A 25,551-nucleotide genomic window follows, 5' to 3' on the forward strand; every position below is an offset into this window, starting at 1 on the left:
CGGTTTGGTGGCCTCAGCATTGGCTTCTTTAGGCTGTGAAGCGGTTGGGATGAAGATCAGCACCTCTAAATCCGAGACCATGGTCCAGTCGGAAAAGGGTGGCGTGCCTTCTCTAGGTTGGGGATGAGATCCTGCCCCAAGTGGAGGAGTTCAAGTATCTTGGGGTCTTGTTCACGAGTGAGGGCAGGGATGGGTGCAGCGTCTGCAGTGATGCGGCCTCTGTATCTCTATACATAATAAATGCCGTAACGTCCCTCAAGTGTGCAAATCGTGCAAGAAGCAAAACGTCCTTGTGAGAATCTGCAACGACTCGATGAACTTTTGCTGGCGTGCTCATTAGTTTGCTGCCCAAACAGATAACAGGTGAGCCATGATTGATCGCTACCTGTTTCCCCAGCAGTGGTAATGTTATCTTCAGTCGACAGCAAGTGGCAAAATTAGTTTTAAAAGGTAATAATTGTTTATGAAAAATAATGAAGTTATCACATTAGACGAAATATTGTATTCTTACTGTTGAAAATGGCTCAATGAGTCAGATAACACTTTAAAATTGCACATTAATGTTTAAAAATGTTGCAATGTTTGTAGCTGATTAATGTTGTGACTTTAAGCTAGTTGATGATATATATATATATAAATATATATATATATATATATATATATATATATATATATATATATATATATATTAAAGGCGATATATTTTTGCTATTCGTGCATGACCGCGATTCGTGTTTTTGATTGTCACATCTTTAATCCAATTAAAATCATGTGTTTGATTTGGCACCCGGAAAAAGTTTCTCTATCAACCAATAGAAATGTGCGCAGGAATAAATAGGCTGGCCCCATTCATCCAATAACAAATGGGATTGTCTCATACGTCCGCAGTGGCACTTTGCTCCGCCTCCGGCCTCCATTTCTAAAAAGAAGGGCCGCCTCGGATCTCATGTCTTCACCCGTGTGTGTTTTTTTTCTATAGAGTTAATTCATTGAACTCGGCTCTCTGACGGGAATTGGGGCGATTGTCTGGAGGTTGAGCTTCAAACACTAATAGATGTTTTACGTTTGTACGCTATTCAAACGGAGGATGAACCGTAGCTAGGTTTTTATTTCACCTTTTAACTTTACTCTACGAATTCCGCCTTTTCCTCCCCCTCTCTTGACCACCCCACTCACTCCCCCCCTTCGTGCGTGAGTTGGGGCCTGGTACGTTGGTTTGGCCACGAGGCGGATCGTTATACTCGGTAAGGGGCGATGGCGGAGTTCGGTAATGGGCTGGCGGAGGAATCGCTACTAGATTCTGACCCTGGACACCCCGAGCTGGAAGACCCGGGCGTCGGTGACGAGGAGCCGGGCTTAGAAGAGGGAGAAGCGGCAATTGAAGACCCGGTAAGTGAAGGGCATTGTTTCATTCGTTGCGTGCCGACGTGAACCACTCATGCTCGTTAATGGCGATAATCCGAGCCTTTGCGAAGCACTCTATGACCACATTTAGCGCGACTATCGAATGCTATCGATTCCTCACAAAGATTTGTGTCACATGTCGTGTGCGTGGCTATTACCGCCAGCTTGGTGTGAACCGCCATTATGGTTCGCGCAGTGCAGTAGAATTGGGTGGTGACATGCGCGATATCGGCAGCCATCTTGGCGCTAGAGGGGCGCTAGTTTCTGCGCCAGGCGGCGAGACCGAGCGTCTGAATACAAATCGCCGCAAAGACGCAACACTGGGATGTTTGAGCAAGTCAGGGGCGAGGGTAGGACACACCGCAGCCACTGTACACCGCCGCGTCAGTCTCCTTGATTGCGAAGCCGCCTTATTTGACGGTAATGGCACCTTTTATTGTGTGTGTGTGTCGCCTTTCTACTCCACCGCTTCGTCGCTGCGGCATTTCAAGCACCAGCGTCGGGACGGGAAAATGACCTAGCGACAACCTGCTAATGCTAGCTTACCTTGGTCACCGTAACACAATAAAGTCCTCGCGCTAAAACCAGAACCGGACTCGGTCGCCGGTGAATCAATCAAACGCGCCATGTTCGTCTGGACGAAACGCATGACGCGGTTTGATGTATCACAGACGGAATGTGTGTCTGGCCACGCAAACGCACCGACTACACGAGATAGCAAGGGTGGAGATGGTGGTAGACGCGCTTGTCTTTCAGTTTGCACCGTCCTGGCTGGCGAGCGTCTTTTAACGACTCGTCGTGTTTCGCCTGAGTTGGAAAGAGAGACGGTTTCATTTGAAACTCGCGTGGATCCCCGGTTCACGCGACACCTTGGTCTTTAAGGCGTGTCTGGCAGATGTCTTAATGCAACCGTTGTTTTATCGTAGGGTCGTGTAAGAGTCTGACATTTGGTGCGTTTCTAATGAGACATGGTACTGGCAGGCACACGCCATAAGTCATTGTGTGCACATGGCGTTTACTATGATTATTTATTGTAGGTCATTGCATTTGGTTTATGTGCCGGTTTCGGTGTGTGTGGCAGCATTGCCCTGAATGGAATTGGAATGACTCCCACTGCAATGCACCAATCTCCGGGATGGTCCACACTTGCATGCGGACACTGCTGTCTGTGTTTCCAGCATTAAACGTGCACACATGCCCATATTCATATGTGTGGCGATTATTCTATGTCAAAGTTGGTGAGATTTATTTATTTTTTTGGCCCTCATCTGATCCCATAAAGTTGAAGGCTTAAGGGAGTCAATTAACGTCTTGGACAACAACCAAATATTAAGCTCCCTGTAAGACTTGACTGTCAAGAAGTATCAACCCTTGTATGGCAACAGCTCGTCATTTTTACTTCGTACTTCGCCCAGGAACACGGCTTAAAACGATGGGCGATAGGGCCTTCGAAAGCCGCAGCTCCTCGTCTGTGGAACGCCCTCCCGGACTACCTTGGGGCTCCTCAGATGGTGGATGTTTTTAAGGAAGGACTTAAAGCCTTCCTTTTAGAAAGACATATCTATTGTGATTTTTATGATTGTTTTATCTTATTTATAGTGTTTTTTTTTTGTGGTTTTGATACATTGGTCTTATGTGTTTTATGTTTACTCACTGTAGCGCTTAAAGTTTTGATGTCAAATATAAAGTGCTTTGCAAATAAAATTTATGATTATTATGGCAACGGCTCGTCATTTTTACTTCTTTGTAAAGGCTTCACTAATGTTTGTATACCTTTTTCAGGAGCTGGAGGCTATCAAAGCCCGTGTAAGAGAGATGGAGGAAGAGGCCGAGAAACTGAAGGAGCTGCAGAACGAGGTGGAGAAACAGATGAATCTAAGCCCACCACCAGGTAAATGTTAATTACTAAATGCCCTTTAGATGTTTGAAAATACACATTGTAATCCAGAAGTCTATTGTATGCAAGTCTTTGTCTTCAAGGCTTCACCAGACTTTCCATGCACACAATTTGTAATGTCGATCAAAGAAGATGGCTCTGAAGCAATGTCTGGCTGTGTACTGTACTGACAAACTCATCTATGAGGATTTGATTGGAGTACACTGGGTCTATAGTACTGTCCATTGTTTTGCTAAGCATAGTGGCAACAATCACTTAAATGGGACAATTTCCAATGTTTTTTTTGACATGCTGCAAAATTTACTAATATATTACTTGATTTATTATGTTTTGTTAATTTTGATTCCTTACTCGCAATTGGTTGTCATGTCCCGCCTTTTGTAGTTGGCCCCGTCATCATGTCATTTGAAGAAAAAATGGAAGCAGATGGCAGATCTATATATGTTGGAAACGTGAGTAGCCTTTTCTTGATTATCATGCACATTCACAAAAATGTGAGCTATTATTGTGATTATCGCCTGCCATTTCTACTTGACTACTTTTGTTGACATCTGGAAGAGTATCTACTAGCACAGGGATAGGGAACCCTGGTCCCCGAGAGCCACTGTCCTGCCTGTTTTCCACGCCTCTCTCCTCAAACACAGCTGACTCAACTGATCAGCTAATCAGCAGCCTCTGTACAGGCCTGATAACGATCTTGTTCGTCAATCAGGTGTGTTGATGGAGGCAGGACAGCGGCTCTCGAGGACCAAGGCTCTCTGCCCCTGTACTAGCAGAACTGCTTCTAATTGTCATAGACAGCTTGTTTACAACAGCTCAGTGCTTAACAGTTTTCAAACAAATTCTGATGTAGGATTGTGCATGGAAGGAAATCTTCATTGCTTGCCTTTGCCTTTAGGTGGATTATGGCGCAACTGCGGAGGAGCTTGAGGCACATTTCCATGGCTGTGGTTCAGTAAATAGAGTCACCATTTTGTGTGATAAATACACGGGGCATCCCAAAGGGTAATGTATCTAAGATTAGATTGAGTTTCAAATTGATTTCTGGTGTACGTCCTATATGGTCAAATATTTGCCTTTTTGTTCATTATGCTTTTATTCCACAGGTTTGCGTATATCGAGTTTGCAGACAAAGAGTCTGTAAGGACAGCGATGGCTTTGGATGAGTCTCTTTTTAGAGGAAGACAGATAAAGGTAATGTTTGTAATAGGAAATATTATTCAACATAGTTTTTTTTTTTTTTTTACAGCGGCAAGATGTTTTGACAATTATTCTGCATCCCCCACTAAAAGTTGGTAAAAACTGTTCCAATGTCACTTTTCCAGGTCGGTGCAAAGAGAACAAATAGACCCGGCATCAGCACCACAGATCGCGGCTTTTCCCGGGCCCGATTCCGATCACGGGGAGGAGGAAACTTCTCATCACGCGCACGCTACTACAGTGGCTACACACCACCCAGAGGCAGAGGACGGGCCTTCAGGTCAGTGGACACTTTGGGAGGACACGGCACACGCCCGCATGAACATCATCTTCACCCGTTTCACTCATGAAATGGTTGGGAAGACTGGGTATCCCTTCCGTCAGCGGCCATACTCACATCTTCTCACATCCCACATGGTGTTAAGTCTTGAGATAGTCGTGATGAAATCAAATATGAAGATTGTCTTGAATCAACTCATACCTTGCCAGTAACCTGAATAAATATATGGTCATTGCTTTCGATGATATCTTATTCTAAGAAAAATGAGAATGAAGAACCAAATATGTACACTACTGTTCCAAAGTTTGGGGTGCACTTAGAAATGGCGTAAAAAAAAAATATCCAGCACTGCTTTTACCACAAAAAACGACTACCCTGTAACTTTTTCTGATCATCTTTATTACTCAAAGAAATGAAGGATTTTTTTTCTTTAGTTTACTGTAAGTGGAAATTGTAAATTTGTCACGGCAAAGTAAAGAGTTGTTAATGGGCATGGGCCGGTTACCATTAATTACCACATGAAAAGTATACCTGATTTTAAAAAGTGAACTCTCTCATAACGGGACAGTGGTTCCTCATTTATCGTGGGGATTACGTCCCAAAAATTACATGGTTGGGATTGTGTCTGTACAGATTTTCTTAATCTAGGTAGATTTGTGATCAGCTAATCCCTTATAATAAAACCGGTCTTGTCTATCGATTGCATCTCCCTGGTCTGGTCTGCAAATGTCAGGGACTGTCCCCTTCTGACGAGATGACTATATTCATTTTTATTTGAGAGAACAAAACATCACCAATACATTTGTATTGTTCCATTGGTATCGTTCAGTGTTTTGCAATGAAACACGATTGGAACATGGAAGGTTGAAAAAATTAGGATTGACAAAAATTGTAAAGTCCGGGTCAGGCTTTTGAGGTATCGGTAATCGGACAGAAAATTGTGATCGTTCCACCCTTATGTGCAAAGTGTCTTTATTACGCCTATACGTAACTACATGTTTGAGATATGATATTAAAGTACAGTACATCTGTGTAAGACCTTTTCACACTGCATTTATCAACATGCAAGTACACTGTTGACACACCCATACCATTTTGTTTGTGCTGAGGGGGCGGCACCATGGAATGTTGCCTCGCGGTGCATCATGGCATAGGTGTGGTTGCTGCAAAGGCGCCACGCTTCAATGTTTTTTTGTAAAAAAAAAAAAAAAGAAGTTATATTCAGGATCAGTAGTCAGTGACGTCAGAAAGCACCTCCAATAGGATAGATTTCTGAGTGCACTAGTATGGCTGCTGCTTTTGCAGCAATGACAGATAACATCTTGCTGAGGTGCAGCCAACTTAACATCCAGACAAGTGGGGAAAACCCTCCATTTACTTCCTGGTAGGCTGGTATGTCAACACTTCCAAATGTGGGCGCTATTGTACTTTGTGGTCCCTGTTTACACTCAGCAAGTGCAGTGTGAAAAGGTTGACAGGGCTCTGGTCTAAGACTGACTGTCAAGTCAGTATTAGTTTTTTTTTCCCACCACGTCCTCCTCCTTTGGGATTGCGCCTTTTATCATAGTGATGTGCATGATGACGCGTTTTAAAGCGGCCTTGCCAGTGGACTATCTAAATGTAAGATGTGTTTTTGTGATGTCTCCATAGCTAGCTAGCTAACTGCACGTCGCAATTGCACTAGAAGACTGCTGATGCAGACAAAAGCGTTGGAAAACTGAAATGTATGTGTTGTAAACACTTGATGTTATATCGCCACAACTGTTCTCAGTCTTTGCATGTTTTCAGCAATTATCTTCAAACATACAGTATATTATGTATTTAGAACTAGGGATGCTCTCGATCCATTTTTTTCATTACAGATACCTTGGGTTCAGTATCTGCCGATTCCGATCCATAATAAATTAAGTAAATAATTAAATTAATATACCCCCCCCAAAAAAAAAAAACCTCAAATGCTTTTAGATGTTCTTTAATGTCTTTGAAATATTTTTTGAACATTTTCTAGAGTATGATTTTCATTCAATATTTTCAATACGTATTGAATGAATGTAATCATTACTTAAGTGAAGGTACAATTTTCTTACATTCAAGCAGTGTTAATGTTTTAACTCTGCATAATGTGACCAAGGCTCGCCTGATTCCTAGCGCTTCCGTTTACAAAATGAGTTTGATGTGGCCAAGGCTCCTGCGCCACTTGCTTCTGTCGACACGCTGTCTTTCATGTCTGTACGTAAAGAAATATTGATAGGCTACATGCTTTTTTGCTCTTCGGTTTAAGAAAATAGATGATCACAAAATGCCATTACAAGAGGCATAATTAACTCATTCTCTGCCATTGACGGCTATAAACGTCAAAAATTCATTTGAACTATTTCTATTAGTTTAACATTTTTTCCCACTTTTCTTAACAAGAGTATGAAAACCTAGATTTTTTTTAATTGTACACTTGAGCAGATATAAAATTTGTGCTTAATCGTGAGTTAACTAGTGAAGTCATGCGATTAATTACAATAAAAAAAAAATGCCTGTCGCCCCTAATTCCTAATAATCTTTGTTTTCTTTTATGAATTTATGGTTAGTGAATGAGTTAATTACATTATTCTTTGTCTCGGCAAACTCTGTTGCCGCTTCCCACATGGCTGTCCTTCCACGGAGCCTACCGGCTCACCACTGGTGGAAGCAGGCCCGCGATCGGGCGGTGGTGGACTTTCGCGAGAGTAAGAGCAAGCTGGGGACGCGGGGCCCGCCTTCCTGCCAAATGGCTTCCGATGTTCCCCCAGAGAAATTTTGACAGACATTGGCTGCGCCAACCTAACAAAGGGGAAATATTATTGACCTCACCATTCCCCGTTTCACCTCGTCATTGGAGATGTGAACTTGCGTGCGCTCTGGAGATAAGCCTGTGTGGCTCGGGACCATTTTGACAGATACCAGATTCATTTTTTCCCCCTAATATCTGGGCCGGTCCACGTATCTGATCGCAGCATCCATATTTAGAACAAATCTTTGAATTCACTTTACTGGATTTTCAAACATTTCTTGGACACCAAACTTAAGAATGGTAGTGTACACGTTACGTTTTTCTATGTAGGATTACACATTCTTGCCAGCCAGGCAACAGACACTCATTTGCACACTTTTGGGAAGGACATCTGTGGTTTCATCTGGGGTTCATTGCATGGCATGGCATGGTCATTTCAGTAAACACGAAGGCTTTGTACACACTATTGTGTTCTTCACAGCTGAAGTCACTGTATTTGGATGCAAACTTTGCATACTAGTGATGAGAAAAGTAATTTATTTGTAATGGCCTGTGACCAGTTAGCATGTTCCTGCCCTGTCCTTTCAGTCTGGTGGGTAATGATGTGTTCATTACTCCACTTCATCAGTTGTGTTAACTTGTTGCAGATGGCAATGAAACACAAGCATTTCCTTCTTGGGATCAATCTGACTGTAAAATCATCACTGTTCCACACAGGCTATTGTGATTGCTTTCTGCTTTTGGTCTTGATGAGATACTTTACTCTTCCTGGGAGTTGTTTGTCAGTTAAATGGTTTAGTTCCATGATCGGTAAGGCCGTCTTGGTATCTGGTCGCTTCTGTGACATCCTGATTGAAGTGTTACCGTAAGGTTATGTCTTGTCTGTACAGGCTAACCTCAATCAGTCGTCACACTTTGATTTTAAAAATGCAAAATCTAGTTTATCATTTTTCAATTCTAATATTCTTGGGTAGTCGGGAGCAGTTGTGAAGTCTTGTTTTGTGGGGAGCTGTCCATAGTGAACATGATCGGTCTACACTTACTTACCTTAATAGTCTGGGATAAGGCTGGGCAATAATTCAGTGTCATTATGTATCGCAATAATTGTGATAGTTATCAATACAAAAAGAGTTCAATTTAATAAAAATGGGAAGAAAACCCCACTCCCCGCATTCTGTGCCATTCGTTTTGTGCCATAATTACAAGCACGAAAAAAAAAAACGTTTGAGCACAAAAGCATTTTTTTTTTCTTAAGTTTCCAAATGCTTGTCTGCCGGGTGCCTCCCTGAAGACGAATCCTTTCAACCAACAAAGTCCGCACAAGTGTGCCTTACAAAAACTATGTACATTACTTGAAGATTAGTTTTAATATCAAATATTTTGAATGGAATTTTTCCTAGTTTTATTTTATCTTTAAAGAGACATTCAGTGATCCCGAGCGCCATTTAGTGGTGAACTAATAATTCAGTCATTTCAAAAACTGACCTATTATGTCAATAGTATGCAAAACGTACAAACTTTTTTTTGTTCTATAATCGTAGGTCTAGTAATCACTAATTATATTACATGGCTGTTGTCTCACCTTACTAGAGATGCCATGTTTTGCCGGCATCTTCCTGCTCCGGATGCCCAAAGGACAACTTTGTGAATGTAGTTAGTCCGGCTGGTGCTTGCATCCAGTGTTGGAATGGGTCGACCACAGTTTGCTTTCCACAGCTGGGGCCTGCAGGTGGTCGTCACTAACTCCCGTGATTCGAACCCGTCGCTTGACACTTTCTGCTTTGCTCTTCGCTAGCTTTTCCTTTTATTTATTTTTTAACTAACTCCTCCCACTAGCCGCTCTTGTTAGCCGCTCCGTCTGATTCCTGCTTGCTTGGTCTTTTGGCGTCGCTTCACAATGGCTAGAAAGTCACTCGCCCAGATGCTCGTTTGCTCACGCAAAATAAGAATTGGTGGTAGGCTTCCGAAATGTGGTCTTTCTGAGCCACTGTACGCTCCTGCGTACTTCTAATGCTATTTTTTGACCACTAAATGGCGCTAAGGATCACTGAATGTCCCTTTAACCCACATGTCCTGCATGTTTTCAAGGTTTCTCTACACCAACACACCTGATTCAATGATCAGGATCATTAACAGGCTCCTCCAGAGCTTGCTGATTAGCTTAAATATGAATCAGGTGTGTTGAATGTGGAGAAACCTCTAATACCTGCAGGACTCAGGCCCTCGAGGACTGGACTTTGACACTGTTGCTTTAACCAATGTGATTTTTTTTAAACTTATTTTAAATGGGTTAAAAAGATATCTATATATCTATCGCCTGATATGGAATACTTACATCATGTCACACTGTTCAGCCATATCGCCCACCGTCTGTCTACCATCTGGGAAGATACCACAATACTCTATAGTAGGGATGTTCATGCAGAGGCAAAGTGAAAGCGCAACATGAATTTGACTGTGTTGAATGCAAGTGTGTGACTTGATTGGATGATTTGAGTGAGATAACATAATGTCGTCATAAAGAAGAACCAACCCTTAAGTTAGTGTGTGCACTCCCAGAGACAAAGGTTCATTACTGCAGCCTGATCTCAGCATCAGTCCATTGGCGTCTGTCTGCAAGTGTGTGTAAGTGTTGTGTGTTTGCCTTCAAGGGGTGGTTGGTCCCTGTTGGGCTTTTTTTTTTAAAATTTTTTATAGTGTTTGGATTGAGTGTGAATTCCTTGAGTGATCAAGCTGTGTGTGTGCGCGTGCGCTGTTTATTTTATATTTTAGGGTCTGTTTGTCTCAAGGTTGTCCCCCACAGTGACCCCAATGGTGGCTCTCTCCCCCTTTTGCACTGGCTCATGAAGAAAATATTGTTACACCTCGAGAGCAGCTGGGGCATGAAGCACCCTATAACGTAGTAGTTTCCTGAAAATTTAATACAATTTCCACTTAACTACAGTACAGGCCAAAAGTTTGGACACGCACACAATCTCATTCTATGTGTTTGCTTTATTCTCATTACTATTTACATTGTAGATTCTCACTGAAGGCATCAAAACTAAGAAATGAACACATGTGGAATAGCCACCCTTTGCACACTCTTGGCATGCTCACCTCTGGGAACGCCTTCAAAACTGCTGGAAAACCATTTCAGGTGACCACTCTTGACGCTCATTGAGGGAATGCCAAGAGTGTGCAAGAGTTACTGTTTTGAATAAACTAGAATATAAAACATGCATTCAACTATTTTACCTTTTTTAAAGTACATAACTCCACGTGTTCATTCATAGTTTCAATGTCTTTGGTGAGAATCTACAAACTTTTAGCCTGTACTGTAGGTCAAAAGATGTAATAAAACCAATAAGGTTAATTACAAAAAAAAAACTGACTGATACTATAACAATGTTTTTACCAGTAATGTTATACCTATTACATTAAACAACACAAAGTCTGATGTAACGGTGATTTTACTGCATCTTTAACAACAAAATGTGAACATAACATTATAAATAAAAAAAGGAAAAAAGGACAGGTACATTTAACTGTAACAGTTAGCACTAAATAAATCAACTCTGTCAAATAACTTAATTACTGACCACCATTAAAATCCCAGTGCTAAAAATACTCTTTAGAGGTTGAAATCAACTATGAAACATTTAAAACCAAAATTTTAACACTCCAATTTTTGTTGTAAATGTATATAACAGTCTTAGATCAGGGTTTCCGCGGAGTCATTAAAAAGCAACAAGTCATAAAATGGATTTTGCTCAAATTATGGTTAAATGGCATTAAAAAATGCAGAATTTTTTTTATTAAAAACATTGTGGTTCATGCTATACTTCACATAGGATGTGCAAATAAGTCACTAGAACACAATTTAGCAATAATAAATGTGATAAATATATGCGTTTGTGGGTAATGGTGACTGGTTGTAATTTAATAAGAAAATAAAAACGTGTGTTCTTGTCGACGTCCAACATGAAGCACTAATGCCACCTAGTGGTAGAACTTCAAATAACTAAAATGTTACTATAAAATTGTGTCAACTAAAAGTTACAACCACATTTGTGTTTGGTAACCATATTTGTCCACTTTTACGTTAACGAGTATGGAGAAACTTTTATATATGTGTGCGCGTGTGTGTATATGAAATACGGTGTGGGAATTAAATTTGTTTTAATAACTCAAAATTTTCAACTTTTAACTATAAAAAATACATAATCTGTCAAGTTTTAAATGACAAGTTACATCATCAGTAAAAAACTTATTTTACAATATCAGTCAGGATTTTTTTTTTAACTTTATTATAGAAGTTATTGGGTTTTATTGCATTTTTTGATCAAGTGCCTGTTTTATTGCATTTTCAGGAAGTTAAGGTGCTATAGGGCGTTCCTCTTATGTAGTCCTGTCTAAAATCAATCTAAACCTTTGCTCTTGATCGCGAAGATCAGGAGTGGCACCATAGTGGGGCTCATTCTTCAGGGGCTGTTGTGCAATCTGTGCCAAAACAAAAGAAGCTGAAGAGAGAGAAAGAGGGAGAGCGTGCCTTTGCCACCCCTCTTACGCACACGCACACACACTCACTTATCTCTTGAAATTATGATTACGTCGATTAAGTTTTCAACACAGTTGTCTCGGCCACACATTTTGATAAAGCACCTCTGCCCACAAGCGCGTACACCAAATTGAATACCACACCAGAAAATTGGTGTCCATCTTCTCAATCCAAGCAGAAAGAAACTCACCCTCTTTTTCTCTCTCTCTTCCAGGGGCCGAGGGCGAACATCGTGGTATTGCCCTTACTAAACACTCCAACCCCTCCCCACTCCTTTTACTATCAATCCCCTTTCCCTTCTCTGTTCCCAAACACGAACACACACACACACACACACACACACACACACACACTTAAAAATTTACCCTCCCTTTCGCCAACAAAAAAAGAAGAGTTCCAGAAGAGAGAAAGAAAAAGGAAAAAAAGGAAAAAAAAAACTTCTGGACAGAGAGACTGACTGGCTGCCGTGTGCATTTGTATGTGAGCGTGCGTGTGCGGAGGTTGGTGCGGCCCCCCCTGGTAAGGTATGCGCTAGCCTTCTGGTGCAAGAAGTATGGTGGCAAGTTTTTCTTTTTTGTTCTTGTTGCTTTGGGTGCGGGGAGGAGGAGGATGTTGATGTTGATGATGATGATGATGATGATGATGATGATGGTGATGATGGTAACTCAGGCTGCAGGCGTGTCTCCTTTGGTCTGGCTGTGACATCCTGCTTCCACACCATCCACAGCCCACCCATTCACCCCATTCACCACCGCCGCCGGGGAAAAAAAAAAAAAAAAAAAAAACAGCAACAAAAAAAAAGATGACGGGTGGGGGGGTAGTGAGTTGAAGAAACTGTTTTTTTTTTTGTTTTTTTTTGTTAATTGAAATGTGAAATGTTGACTAGCTAGGTTTCTTGATGTGTTTTAAGTCTGTTTGCTGTACCCCACCTCCCCCTCCCTCTCTTTTGACTCCTCCCACCTTATAGCCTCCCCAGATCAACACCTTTTGATTTATTTAGTATTTTTCACCACGTTACTTTCTGGACCGCGACGGACCCGAATATCAGAGCGCATTTTTTATTTTGAATTTTAATTATTATTCTGGAGAGCGGACGTCTACTCTGCGGCCACCCCAACAATATGGTCTCCTGCAAGACGTTGTTTTTATTTGGTTTCAAACCCTCCCCCGATCCCCCACCCACCCTGTGTGTGTCCTTCCTTCCTCTCACCCCTCCTCTCTCTGTATATTAGACCACTTCTTGTCGTTTCAGGTTTCAGGACCAGTGGAGGCTGACGACCCCTCCCCAGGTGGCGCCGCCGCCCCCCACTGTCTCCGCAGCGTCTCTCTCTCTCTCTGCTCCCGCTATGCACACTCACCCCATTCTGTCTGTGTGGGGGGGAGGGGGGCAGGGCGACCACAGGCCGGCCACGGGAGGCATTTACTACAACAGCAAACGCTGATGGCGCTTTTAGTTGAAGTTCACACACGTTTAATTTCGCACGACACTGCAGTACAGACGCCACTTAACAAGCCGCTGGCCCAATGTGATTTTTCTACATCGCCAACAGAGTTGATAGGAAGGCAAGTTTTTCAGGAGTAAGGAAGACCAGGCAACATGTTTTATTTTTGTGTGTATGTGTGTGCGGGGATGGGAGGGGGGTGTTAACAGTTGGGCCCCGCCCTATTCTGACCATGCGCAGTGCAGTCACGGCTTGTCAGAGGGGAAGGCTGACCAGCTAGTGGCATTCACTAGTTGACGAATGGAGTGGGCTGTTTTGAGACAGGTAAAAGCCGGGGGGCAGTGGGGTTGTGTGCTGGAATTAATTTTCTTGGGGAGAAAAAAAAAAGAGGGAAGATCCAAGGTCAACAAAAAAAAAAATGTTTTTTTTGATTTTTTTTTAAAAACTTTTTTTAACCCATGGTTCTGTAATTACAAACAAAATAAAGATGTGTAAAAAGTACAACGTGTGAGTGTATTTATCACATGATTAGTCATTTGAGTCTAAGCCAATTGCAAGTTGATTTGCATGATTTTTATGTTACAAATGCTATAAAAACTTGGTAAGTTGATAACTCATTACAGCCATATTATCCTGGCATCCACTATAACAAAAACAAAGATAACCCCGAACTTTAAAGTCAGAGTAATAATAGTACTAATAAAAAAAATCAGGTTTCTGAGCTTAAACTCAGAATTCTGTGAATAAAGAATCCTGACGACCACCACTCCCTTTCACTGGCCCCTATATTCTCTTCTGTGTATATATAAAAGTAAAATGAAAAATCAGACGCCGAAGTTCAACAAAAGAAGAGGCTAAATTTAAAAAGTGAATTTTAAAAATGTGTTAATGTCAAATGTAAGCTACAGTATGTAAGGCCTTGTATCACAAACAAAATACATTTTGTGCGTCAACAAAAATAATAAATGGCCATTACTGTCATACAGTGGTGCACCTAAAAAAATAATGTCAGATTTTTGTGATAGTAATTGATTTAATCATGTTTTATTGCCGCGCTGGTATCCACTTTTAAAAAGAAATGACAATTTATGAAGTATAGTGCAGGCCCCTGGAGCCCAGTTAGAGAATCGCTGCACTTAGTACAGTACATACACAATGTAGGAGCCACATGTTATTTTTGCTTTTATTTGCGGTAGATGACCACAGGTGGCAGTGTAGGCACTGCCAGGACCTCCCCACCCACCCTCCTTCCCTCCCTAATCATTTTAACCACAGGTGTTGTGTGATCAGGTTGATAGAGTGGAAGGTCATGCGTTTCTTACCACTCGCTCATACATTAATTTTACAAATAGAATTTCAGTTATAAAGTTAGCAGCATAATTTAGGCCACGTTTGTTTTGGATTGAACCATTGAAGCCATATTTTTATGGACAAATATTTGTTAAGTCAAGCGTGTCAAAAACATCTCTCACATCCACCTACAGTGACTACAGGACCCAAGGTTAGTCGATACACACAGTAATCTTTATTTTAAGAAATGTTTAAGTCACACTGCTGCCTGCTGAAAATATTCAAATTCATTAGGCTTGAAAATTTACAATGGGATGAATCGTAGATTATAATTAATCATCTAAATGCCAGAAATGACTCAAGAGGGGAACACAGTATGCACAATTTCAAGGATGTCCTCTTGAATATTGTACCTACTGAAAATTGTATCTACAAAGATAATTGAGAAATTGTATTATTGACTATACTGTATTAAACTAGTATTGCAGATTACTACGGCACTGGTCATTTGGGCTGAAGATGAAAAGAACTCCACAGATTTCATTCGTTGTTATTCAGCCATATGACAACAACAAAACAAAATGGTTGACATTCATCACGAGATGATAAAATGAAGTGATGCCAGCTCCACACTGGTCTATCTGTGCTTCTTGAAGGCTGTAGAGCAACAAATGTAGGATCAGAAAAGGAAAATGAACATCAATGCTTTTTATACATTTCTTCCATTTAGAAAAACTTTAAATTAATTTTGACTGGCTGATCAATTTGAAATGCCCTCACCTTTTCTTTTAGTTTTCTTCTTCATGATCTGCTTCTTCTTTTTCTTGGGCCGAGGGTTATCAACATCCTGAAGCAGTAACCACAAAGCGTTAGAACCAGCTGACTGGCAGTGTGACCCAGACTAGCTTCAATGGCCCCTTTCATGCAGTACAGGGGTGAGTTGGTCTGGGCCACTTGTCTGTTTGCTCAGGACACAAATTGCTCACCTGGCCGCCCTCACCACCCGTCAGCGATGTGATGTCACCAAAGTGTGTGATGCCACCCAGTTGACCAGACATGGTCATGTGCCTTCGTTTTTTGGCGTTTTTCTCTGCTCTCGGCACATTCAGCCGAACCATCATGGATTCCTCAAACTTTTTCCTACAGGATTACATGCGGGGGAAAAAATGTTAGATATTCTTTATTAACGTAGGCTAAATCCCTTGCGATCTCGTTTGTGAGGGGGGTCACAAAAAAATAACAGGGCAATCTATACTACCACACCAAATAGTACTACAAAAAAAGGGGGGAAAATGATGAAATAAATATATACAATTAGTGCTAAAATGCCCAAAATATTTACATTAGTCAACTTTCTGAAGAACTACCATAATTGTGGCAAAATTCCAAATCAAAGAATTTAAGCAAAAATAAATTTTTTGTCTTCGGTTAAGTAGCTATTTTCAAGAAGCCTAGTCTGAAAAATGTTAAAATCGTGCTATAACAATACTTGAATTTGTAAAGAAGAAGACATATTGAACAAAGAAATCTGAAAGAAGAAAAAAATACAAGGTAGGTCATTAATAAAAAATTTGATAAAAGAAGCGGACCCAAGGTAGACCCTTGAGGAACACCTCTAGGCTGAACTAATCAGATTTACATCCTTTCAAAGGAACACATTGTTTTCCACTGTGTGAATAAAAATTAAACCATAATAGAGCATGTTTACATAAACCAATAGCATCTATAACTTGTCTAACAACAAGTTCAAACGCTTTTCTAAGGTCAACAAAAATTGACCCAGTAAGTAAACCCTGATCAGTTAGTTGCTGACAAACTGTAAATTTGATAAGAGCAACAAACAAACCTGTGTATCTCCTCGCGGCTTTCTCGCTCACTCTGGAAGTCCTGTCTTTCCCGGATCTCCTCAGGGGCGTCGCTGTACTGTTGCCGCAGCTCCTGGATCACAGAACTTCTCAGCGCGGCGCGCCGCTGGCGATCCACCTGAACCTTCTTCTTGTCCGCTTCTGTTAGGTCGCCATCTAGTGGTAAAGAATGACATCACCTTGGATTTCCACAGGACTGGAAAAGTACATTATTAGGATCCACTCTAAAATAATACTTTGAAAAGTATGTTTTAATAAGTTGTAAATGTTAAAATTGAGATGGGAAAAAATACCATAATACACAGCCGCAATCTTGGGTGGAATGTATTTCTTGTCACTAGTGTGGACCACTTTCATCTCATCTGTCTGCTTCTCTTCATCTTCAGACTCGCTCAACTGTTTCAATAATGAACATAAGTGAACAAACAAGCATGTAAAAGCAAACGTAAAAATCACAGGTAAGCATACTTTGCTGATGAGATTCTCCGGGTTAGGACGAAGGTGCAGCGGGTCGTTTTCAGCTGAAACCAAAAACTCAGAATTTCATTTGTTGCAATACAACTGAACATAGGCAGTGATCAACTTGAACAACATCTTACCCAAACTGCCAGTGACAGCTGTGCGCACTAGTTTATCAATTTGGTACTTGAGTTTGTGGTCAAGTGGTCGCATCTTCTCCAGGACCTAAAAATAAGAAAACCACAGGTCATAATATACTTCTACATTATACAGTGTAGTTACTGGCAGTAAACATCTTACCGTCCTGACTGTTACTATTCGGGTTAAGGCTTCACTCTCCTTTATTTTTCCACCTTCTGTCTTGATGCTGATCAGGTGAGTAAGGTCTTGAAGATAGAAGAGTAGCAGGTGATAGCGAAGATCCAGAAATGACAAACCCTGTCTCAAGGAAGGATAAGACACAGAAAATCAGCCTAGCAGGCACAGAACAATTTTACTACAAGTGAAACATCACAGATTTGTAAGTGATAGTTTTTTAATGGATTTGTACATAAGACAAGTATAAATTTAGAGTTGCACACTTTCAGTGCAGAGGCACACTGTGCCAAACAATGCTGCAGTGCAATCGTATGCATGTAAAACACAGTAAAGATTAAATTTTATTTCCCATTCTGCACTCACCTTTGTTGTCTTAAATACACCATCTTTAACTTTGGTAATCAGATCTTGAACATGACTGGTAACCGCTGCCACCTACAGAAACGTGATGGTCACATTAACTAAATGGGATTACTTAACATTGTGTCATGAATCTTTCATTTGCTGAAATACTTAGCATGCATTTATACTGATGCTTTAGTCTATCATAAATTAACAACGTAACACACGAAGAATTTACCTGCTCTGCGAGACTATTCAGCAGTTCAACAGCTTTGGGTAAATCACTATCGATCAAATCCTGCAAGAAAGTTAAGTGTTTGTTGTAAATGGGAGGGAAGCGTCAAAATACACAAGTTGTGAAAACAACTAAACGCGTTAGCTAGCTGGCTAGCCAACGTTTTTATAACAAAACAAACATCTAGGCTAATGGTCGATTCATTACCTTCGATTTTATGCATCAAATCAATCTTTGTCATTGACAAATATGAATGTTAAAAAAAGCGGTTCCGAAAATGGACGGATCGAACACAGTTTTTGTAAAAGGCAACTAGCAAAGGTTTACTCACGTTGTCGATGGGAGAAGCCATTTTGGACGTACTGAAAATACGGAAGTCGCAGTGGGACAAATCTCGTTTGGCGATTACTATTCCGCACAGCAAACACTAACATTTAATCAATTGTTGTCAAATATAATTTCATATCTGAGAACAAACGTGTGCAGAGTTTTATACTATTGTGTTTTGTGAATTAATATTGAATATCATGCATTCATAACTATTGGTGGGCATATTTAAATAATAACAGTGTGTGTGTGCGTGTGTGTGTGTGTGTGCGTGTGCGTGCGTGCGTGTGCGTGCGTTTGCGTGCGTGTGTTGGAATGAGAGAGTGGGAGGGGGCCGAATGGGGGGTGGATTTGAGGGGAATCGTGAACATTTACCATCAAACTGTCAACCTGCATGACAACCTGACAACATTATCTGAGAGTCTGAGGAGAAACGAGTCATGGTAAGTTAGGCCATCATTTATTTGTTTGTGGACACTTATACACCTATAGCTACACATCATTAGTACAATTGGGAATTTCTATAACAAACATGCAGTAGGATATAATTATTGAATGTATAAAAGCAAAAATGTACCTTATTTGGCGAGCTTAGTGGGGAAAATGTTTGTTGATAGCCTTTGTGCCTGTTTCAATTAAAACAGACATAATTGTTGTACATCTCTTGCATTACATGTCATTATTATTAGAATTACACAATTTAATTTCACTATTTAAAGTGTTAATTTTTCTTCGCTAAATTAAACCATTGTGTGAAAGCTGCAATAATTTAAATTTTTTGTTCACATGTTCCGGTGCCTATTTACACATTTTACTACTACTGTTTTTGTTCATGGCTGAGACATTTAACCACTAATGAACTGAATCGATATATACCACACTTATTTTTAAGCTTTACACAAATACTTTAATTGTTTTGTTCTATAATATGAAAATTAATGGACAGAAACGCTTATTTATGTGAGTGTTTCTTCCTCATGTTGATTATTTTCCTTCTGTATCAAAACATTTGATCTTTTTTTAATAACTGACATTATTACATTGAACCCCAGCAGATGTGTGAATCCAGGGTGTCCTCTGTCATCCAGGAGTGGATGAACCCGTACCCGAATCCGGCCCACGTGACACTGAACCCAACGTCTTCAAGCCCTGCCGTGCCTTCCAATTTGGTTTCAATGGACATGATAACATACAGCCAGTCTCAGGGGTTGAGGGGGGTCAGTGACGACAGGATAGACGAGCAGATGATGGGACTGCCGTACCTGCCGTACACGTCCTCTTGCCTCAGCAGCACCACAAGCTCAGTGAACCACCACCACCAGAACCACGGCAGCAATTTGCAGGTGAGAGACGCGAGATATTGTACATTTTGTACGTGATGTTAATATTTAGCAAGCGCCAACTGCCTTCCTCAGGAGTTCTCTCCTCCTTTCATCTTGCCGACCATGCGTGCTCCGGTGGCCAAGAGGAGCATCAGCAAGGACAGCGCCGAGTACCGGCTGCGACGCGAGAGGAACAACATCGCCGTGCGGAAGAGTCGAGACAAGGCCCGCAGGAGGATCCTGATGACGCAGCAGAGGGCCCTGCAGCTGCAGGAGGAGAACCAGAAGCTGCAGATGAAGATCGGGCAGCTCTCGCAGGAGCTGGACACTCTCAGACATATCCTGTCCCAGCAGCACCTGCCGGGAAGTGAAGACGGGGCCACAGTGATCACCACTGTCTGAGCAAAGCTGCCATTAGATTTCAGCACAAACTGCAACTGTACATAAAACAATTTTGGTAATTTCCGATGCTGTTAATTTAGGGCAGCAGTGGTCCAACATTACATTGAGTGGTGGTTTATAATTTTTTAAAGCACTGTACACCTGCACAATCTGAGGAGAACCACTACAAGAACTGTATTCCAATTGTGCATTCACAAAGATATCAATGCTCCGTGGACATAGCATTGCATCATACTTGTTTATATGATACCACAGCAAACTGTTATAATTGAGCATTATCATATCTTTTTAGTGTTGTGAGGATAAGCGGTGTAGAAAATGGATGGATGGATATTAAACTGTGAACGTGTACCTAATGTTGTGGCTTCTTCAGTTTGTTTCATGTGCAGTAAATGATGAGTCATTGTCATTTTTGTTTTGGCATTCTTGTCATGAGCAGTTGAACTTGTAAAATGTATTTTGAGGCTGATATTAGTCAGAAAGATACAACATGCGACCTAGAAGTAGATACATAACGTAATGTTTTTTTTTCCTGTCATCTGCTTCTTTCTAATGTGGACGGTATCTATAAAAATATTGCTATGACAGAAAAGTCCAACAACTTGATGCTACAAAAAAAAAAGAAGAGGTTATTTTAACGTGTGAAGACTTTTTATTTTTCTGGATGATACACATCCCCTTTATGACTGCTCATATGCTTCTAACCTACAGTATTTCATGAAATATACCGACAGCAATTACCAGGCTTTTTTTTTCATGAAAATCTTGAGGAAAAAAGTTTCTGTGGGATTAAATAAAGACTTCAAAAGCAATCAATTTGATATACGATACTAGGATGCAGCATAAATATTGTATATTTATTATCTACTAAATATTTATACATTCATCCAATATCCTGCAAGTGTTGATTCGTAGAAAAAAATGCAGCTACATTTCAGAGTGGGGCTAAATTCTGCTTTGAGAACTCAAATTTACAGGAGGAAAAAAAAGTGTATGCAAATTATCTTAATTTTGACATAGTTTGAAATGCATCCAAACCATGAAATTGATCCTAAAACAAATAAAGGAATAAATAAATAAATAAAATAAAATAAAAAATAAAATTATATATATATATATATATATATGTAGCTATACCTACTTTTTTTTTTTAAATAAAGAAATACATGTACTTTACAAACACTAGGGTGAGTACATAATGAAGCGTAGAGAGAAAACAAGAAGAAATACAAAAATAAAAGATAAGCGATGCATACATCAAGTCAATGAAACAAAAAAATGATACAATATCTATCTATCTAGGTTCTATATGCAGCATTTGCAGATTTGACATCGCCCAGTAATGCACTGAAAGGACACATTCTTTCACATACATAATGTTATGACGCAACCGAATGTATTCTTCATCATTGCGTACATTATGCATTGTATCTTACATCAGGGAACATGGCATCCACCTGCCACATCATTTACCATAAGTCGTCTAGCCACAGAAACGGACGTCATGTCACGGACCGTTGTTCACTAGCGGTTTCCCTTTGTGAGATGGGTAAGATTTCGACACAGCGGAGAATGGAGATGAGGGAGCGTAGAGATCGTATCAGTGTTTGGGGCTGCCAGGGCCTTCCTGTGGCTGTGATGGTCGTGAAGGGACACAGAGATAGGAGATGCAGGGGAGGGGGGAGGGGAAGCCAGACTGACATTGTTTTATATGAATACATCTGCCCAAGACAATCGTTGGCTCATATCATTTTTGAAATCTCAAATTCTGGAGTGGACGGAAAGATCACAGGAGGTTGACATGTTCATTTAGGATACTAAGGATAAAGCAAATACACTTAGAGTAGATCGTTAATGCAATGCAATCTTTCTGTGGTGATATTCTGATTTTCAGACACAAATTCAAGGAACGGATATGCAAAATTGTCTCACATTGAATCAATCATTCAACCTTCGTAATTGTGTCACCGTCTCATAAAATTGATCTTAATATAAATCATTGAAATGGGTGAATATTTAGTATAAAGGACTTCAAATTGCTCACTGCAGCAAAACACATAATTACCCACTTCTGTGATTCTGTGATCTCTTTCTATCGTGTTGCTGTGGGGAAACGTGAGACTACACAGCGGCCATCACATATTAAGCACCAAACACTGACTTCTTGTTTGACCTGAGCGAGTCTGTTGAAATGTCCCGCAGCGTCATGTGGGGCAATATGTGGTGCTGTGGACTGCGACATCTCCACAGAGTGAGGAAAGACCGTATTTCATCTAATCCCCACCAAATTACCCAACAAGCAGCAGAATATATGAACCCCCACCACAACACCACTAAGCATATCTCTGATAGCCATGAGTTGTTTTTTCAATTTCACTGACTATCTTAAGAATCAAATCACAGAAACACACAAACAAACCGCTAGATTCGGCAATAGGAAAACCTTTAAAAAAATTTATAAAATCTTTACTTCACACATGAAAAATAATTGCCTGTTTTAAGATGTCAATATCAATCAATCAATTAAGATCTCAACCCAGGTTGAGTGTCCCTCTCTCTATTTACTTCTTTATTACATCATATTGCCAACCATGGGTGGCCATTTTGCATACCGTGATCGATGGCTCATCCATCCAACTCATATCTAAAAGAGCACAAACAATTCTCAATTCTTTGCAATTCTAAACTTTTCTTTTTACTCAGGATTCTTCCTGCTTGTATTATGTGCGTGTTTGGCAAGATTCGTATATGAGTGCGTCTTATTTCACGAAACCGAGACTGTGGATGGAACGAGACACAACATTTCATGCTATCGTGTGAGTAAGATTTTGATTGACAGTAACTGTAAGGATCAAATGTTCCGTGTTAAAGGCAGATCTTTTAAAGTTTACATTCTGATCAACTGTAAATTTATTCTAATCTAATGTATTTGTCGCAGACTAACAAGGGGTCTAAGAATACTGCACCTACGTGAAAAAAGCAGTGGAAACAGTTTTCAAATGATTTATTTTGGTTTATTTTTTTTTACATCACAACAATTTGGCACGTGAACAGAGGTGTGGAGACTTTTAGTACTCACTGTAGTCCAGGGATCTAATATTGATGTAATAATCAGAAAAAAATCATTATTGCAAACTTGGAAACACGTTTATAGTTGTATTTTTTGTTTACATTTTCAGTTGTTATACTGTCCTGTTTTTATTTTAATAGTTTATTCAGCTGCAGTAGCACATACTTACGGAAGCGTATTGCATTCACTTGAAAAAAAAAAGTCCTGTTTTTTTAAATACATTTTTTTCCTCTGTTTTTCTGAATATTTTTTTTTCTGTTTTTTTAAAAAAAATTTTTCCCTCTGTTTTTCTGAATAGTTTTTTTTCTGTTTTTTTTAAATATTTTTTTTCCCTCTGTTTTTCTAAATAATTTTTTTCTGTTTTTTTTTTAAAAAAAATTCCCTCTGTTTTTCTGAATAATTTTTTTTCTGTTTTTTTAAATAATTTTTTCCCCTCTGTTTTTCTGAATATTTTTTTCTGTTTTTCGGAGTAATTTTTCCTTGTTTTATAAAATAATAATTTTTCTGTTTTTTTTATTTTTTTCTGTTTTTCAGAATTTTTTTTTAAGGGGTTTTCCCTCAGAGATTAGAGAACAACCAACAATACAGTATACACATTCATTCCTTTATTGAGAGCCAGTAAGTAAACATGACCATCTTATTTAGTTTAATCAAGTTTTATTTTTATATGGGTTTAAGGCACTGGGAGATAGTCCTGTCTTTGAGTTATATAGACGGTATTATTATTAGTTTGTCGATTTTACGCAGGCACCTGAGGACTTTGCATTTGTTCAGGAGGAAAGCCCATTCAGATCTGCTAGATATAGCAATGTTTGTCCAGGATCAGTCGGACAGATATGGCATGCTCCATGGCTACAAAATGATGCATTTGAAATGCATTCAGGCTGGCTATGTGGTGACTCAAGAAACGATCAGGATACTGATGAAAATACTGGCTCCGCATGGTGTGCAACTGAGGCGCAGGAATCGCCTTCGGCGCCGTATCTACCAGAATCCAGGCCCAAACTTTTTGTGGCATGTAGACTCTTATGACAAACTCAAACCGTACGGAATCTGCATCAATGGTGCAATAGATGGGTTTTCACGAATGGTGATATGGCTACATGTTTATTCTACAAACAGTAATCCGAAGATAATCGCTGGATACTTTATTAATGAGGTATCATCAAGGAATGGAACTTGTGCCCGAATTCGTTCGGACCTTGGCACTGAGAACTGTTATATTGAACAAATGCAGATGTTCTTGAGGGACGGCCATCAGGACAACTTTTCGCACAGATGCTATCTGTATGGATCAAGTAATCACAACCAAAGAATTGAGAACTGGTGGAGTTTTTTAAGGAGGCAACACGCACAGTTTTGGATGAACCTGTTCCAAGACCTAAAAGACTCGGATTCCTTTTCTGGTGACTTCCTGGATAAAAGTATCATTCAGTTCACATGTCTTGAAATAATAGAGGTAAGAACTGAAATAACTACTATTTTTCCCCTCATAGTGCACCTGCTTAAGATGTTTTACTTCAATCGTAGTAAAATGCCACATTGCGGGTCAGTTTGTGTGTGGTATTCATGTAATGTGCTTAGATAGTGCAAAAATGTTCACTGTCTTTAGGTTATAGGATTCCACACATTAAGGGAAGAGGCCAGTATTATCAGCAGTATACTGCAGCCTATATTCAAATTACCAGTACTTAAAAAGTGTGAAAATTAAGCAAAATGTTCCCGTTAGCGTTTGTTCTTAATTACATGATGCAGTTAGTTAAGCCTATTGCAGATGTTGAGAGCAGATTTGGACTAAATTACTGTCTAGTTTGGATCATGTTGTCTACTGTACTGCAAAAAATGTGTGAACCAATGTATATCACTTTCTTTATTTATACTTATTTAGAAAGAACTACAGGAAGTTGTTCACCTCTGGAACACTCACAGAATTCGCCCAAGCAGGAATGCTGTGTCTCCAGGTGGGCGCCCAGTGATGATGTACACCTTACCCCAACTTTTTGGTGCTAGAGAGTACCTGAAAAAGGTATCCCAACAAAAGATTGAAGCCTGCAGAGAGGAATGCCTTCAGAGGGGACCGTACCCCTGCGATGATACAGTGTTTGACATTTGCTGCCTTGTCATGGCAGAAAATAATCTTCATCCACCCACCTGTCCAGAGGAAGCCATTGAGCTTTATATGTTCTTACGTGCTTACATGCGAGCTCAGATTGTATGAACGCAATCTGCTTTATTGGATCAAATGACACGATGCAAGCTTCCGAATTGCACCTGTAAAGGGTATTTAGTTACAGCTGTAAACAATGGTGAATTTTATGCTAATGAACATCTCCACTTTGCGCTTTTCTATATCTTCTGTCTATTCCTTATTGAGGAAATCGGTTTTGACAGTTA

At 40.1% G+C, this 25,551-nt stretch overlaps 3 protein-coding genes across 9 annotated transcripts; 2 read left to right on the forward strand and 1 right to left on the reverse strand.

The window, feature by feature from the left end:
* The first annotated feature begins 908 nt into the window (after nt 1-908).
* pabpn1 (poly(A) binding protein, nuclear 1) lies at nt 909-14,031 on the forward strand. Of its 3 annotated transcripts, none has more exons than XM_077554158.1 (7): nt 909-1,389; nt 3,187-3,295; nt 3,686-3,753; nt 4,200-4,306; nt 4,408-4,495; nt 4,627-4,781; nt 13,338-14,031. In XM_077554158.1, the coding sequence occupies exons 1-7, from the start codon at nt 1,255-1,257 to the stop codon at nt 13,525-13,527; spliced, it is 852 nt and encodes a 283-aa protein (XP_077410284.1). In that variant the 5' UTR covers nt 909-1,254; the 3' UTR covers nt 13,528-14,031. The 3 variants fall into 3 exon arrangements, with proteins under 3 accessions (XP_077410284.1, XP_077410285.1, XP_077410286.1); XM_077554159.1 differs by lacking the exon at nt 13,338-14,031 and adding an exon at nt 12,300-12,437 and having other exon boundaries at nt 910-1,389; XM_077554160.1 differs by lacking the exon at nt 909-1,389 and adding an exon at nt 1,651-1,824.
* A 535-nt stretch (nt 14,032-14,566) lies between these two features.
* On the forward strand, nt 14,567-20,438 carry cebp1 (CCAAT/enhancer binding protein (C/EBP) 1). 5 transcript variants are annotated; one of them, XM_077555085.1, is made up of 3 exons: nt 14,567-15,028; nt 19,416-19,706; nt 19,779-20,438. In XM_077555085.1, exons 1-3 carry the CDS (start codon nt 14,954-14,956, stop codon nt 20,085-20,087), a joined length of 675 nt encoding a protein of 224 aa, XP_077411211.1. In that variant the 5' UTR covers nt 14,567-14,953; the 3' UTR covers nt 20,088-20,438. The 5 variants fall into 5 exon arrangements, with proteins under 5 accessions (XP_077411211.1, XP_077411212.1, XP_077411213.1 ...); XM_077555086.1 differs by having other exon boundaries at nt 19,419-19,706; XM_077555087.1 differs by having other exon boundaries at nt 14,568-15,028; nt 19,452-19,706.
* Nucleotides 15,030-18,428, reverse strand: ngdn (neuroguidin, EIF4E binding protein). The gene is made up of 11 exons (XM_077555084.1): nt 18,368-18,428; nt 18,040-18,099; nt 17,823-17,894; nt 17,442-17,579; nt 17,282-17,366; nt 17,151-17,203; nt 16,976-17,078; nt 16,664-16,838; nt 15,804-15,957; nt 15,598-15,664; nt 15,030-15,474 (listed from the first exon to the last, which is right to left on the reverse strand). Exons 1-11 carry the CDS (start codon nt 18,386-18,388, stop codon nt 15,455-15,457), a joined length of 948 nt encoding a protein of 315 aa, XP_077411210.1. The 5' UTR covers nt 18,389-18,428; the 3' UTR covers nt 15,030-15,454.
* Nucleotides 20,439-25,551: the final 5,113 nt, after the last annotated feature.

This window comes from Vanacampus margaritifer, chromosome 20, assembly GCF_051991255.1.
Source record: "Vanacampus margaritifer isolate UIUO_Vmar chromosome 20, RoL_Vmar_1.0, whole genome shotgun sequence".
In the NCBI taxonomy this organism is placed as follows: Eukaryota; Metazoa; Chordata; class Actinopteri; order Syngnathiformes; family Syngnathidae; genus Vanacampus; species Vanacampus margaritifer.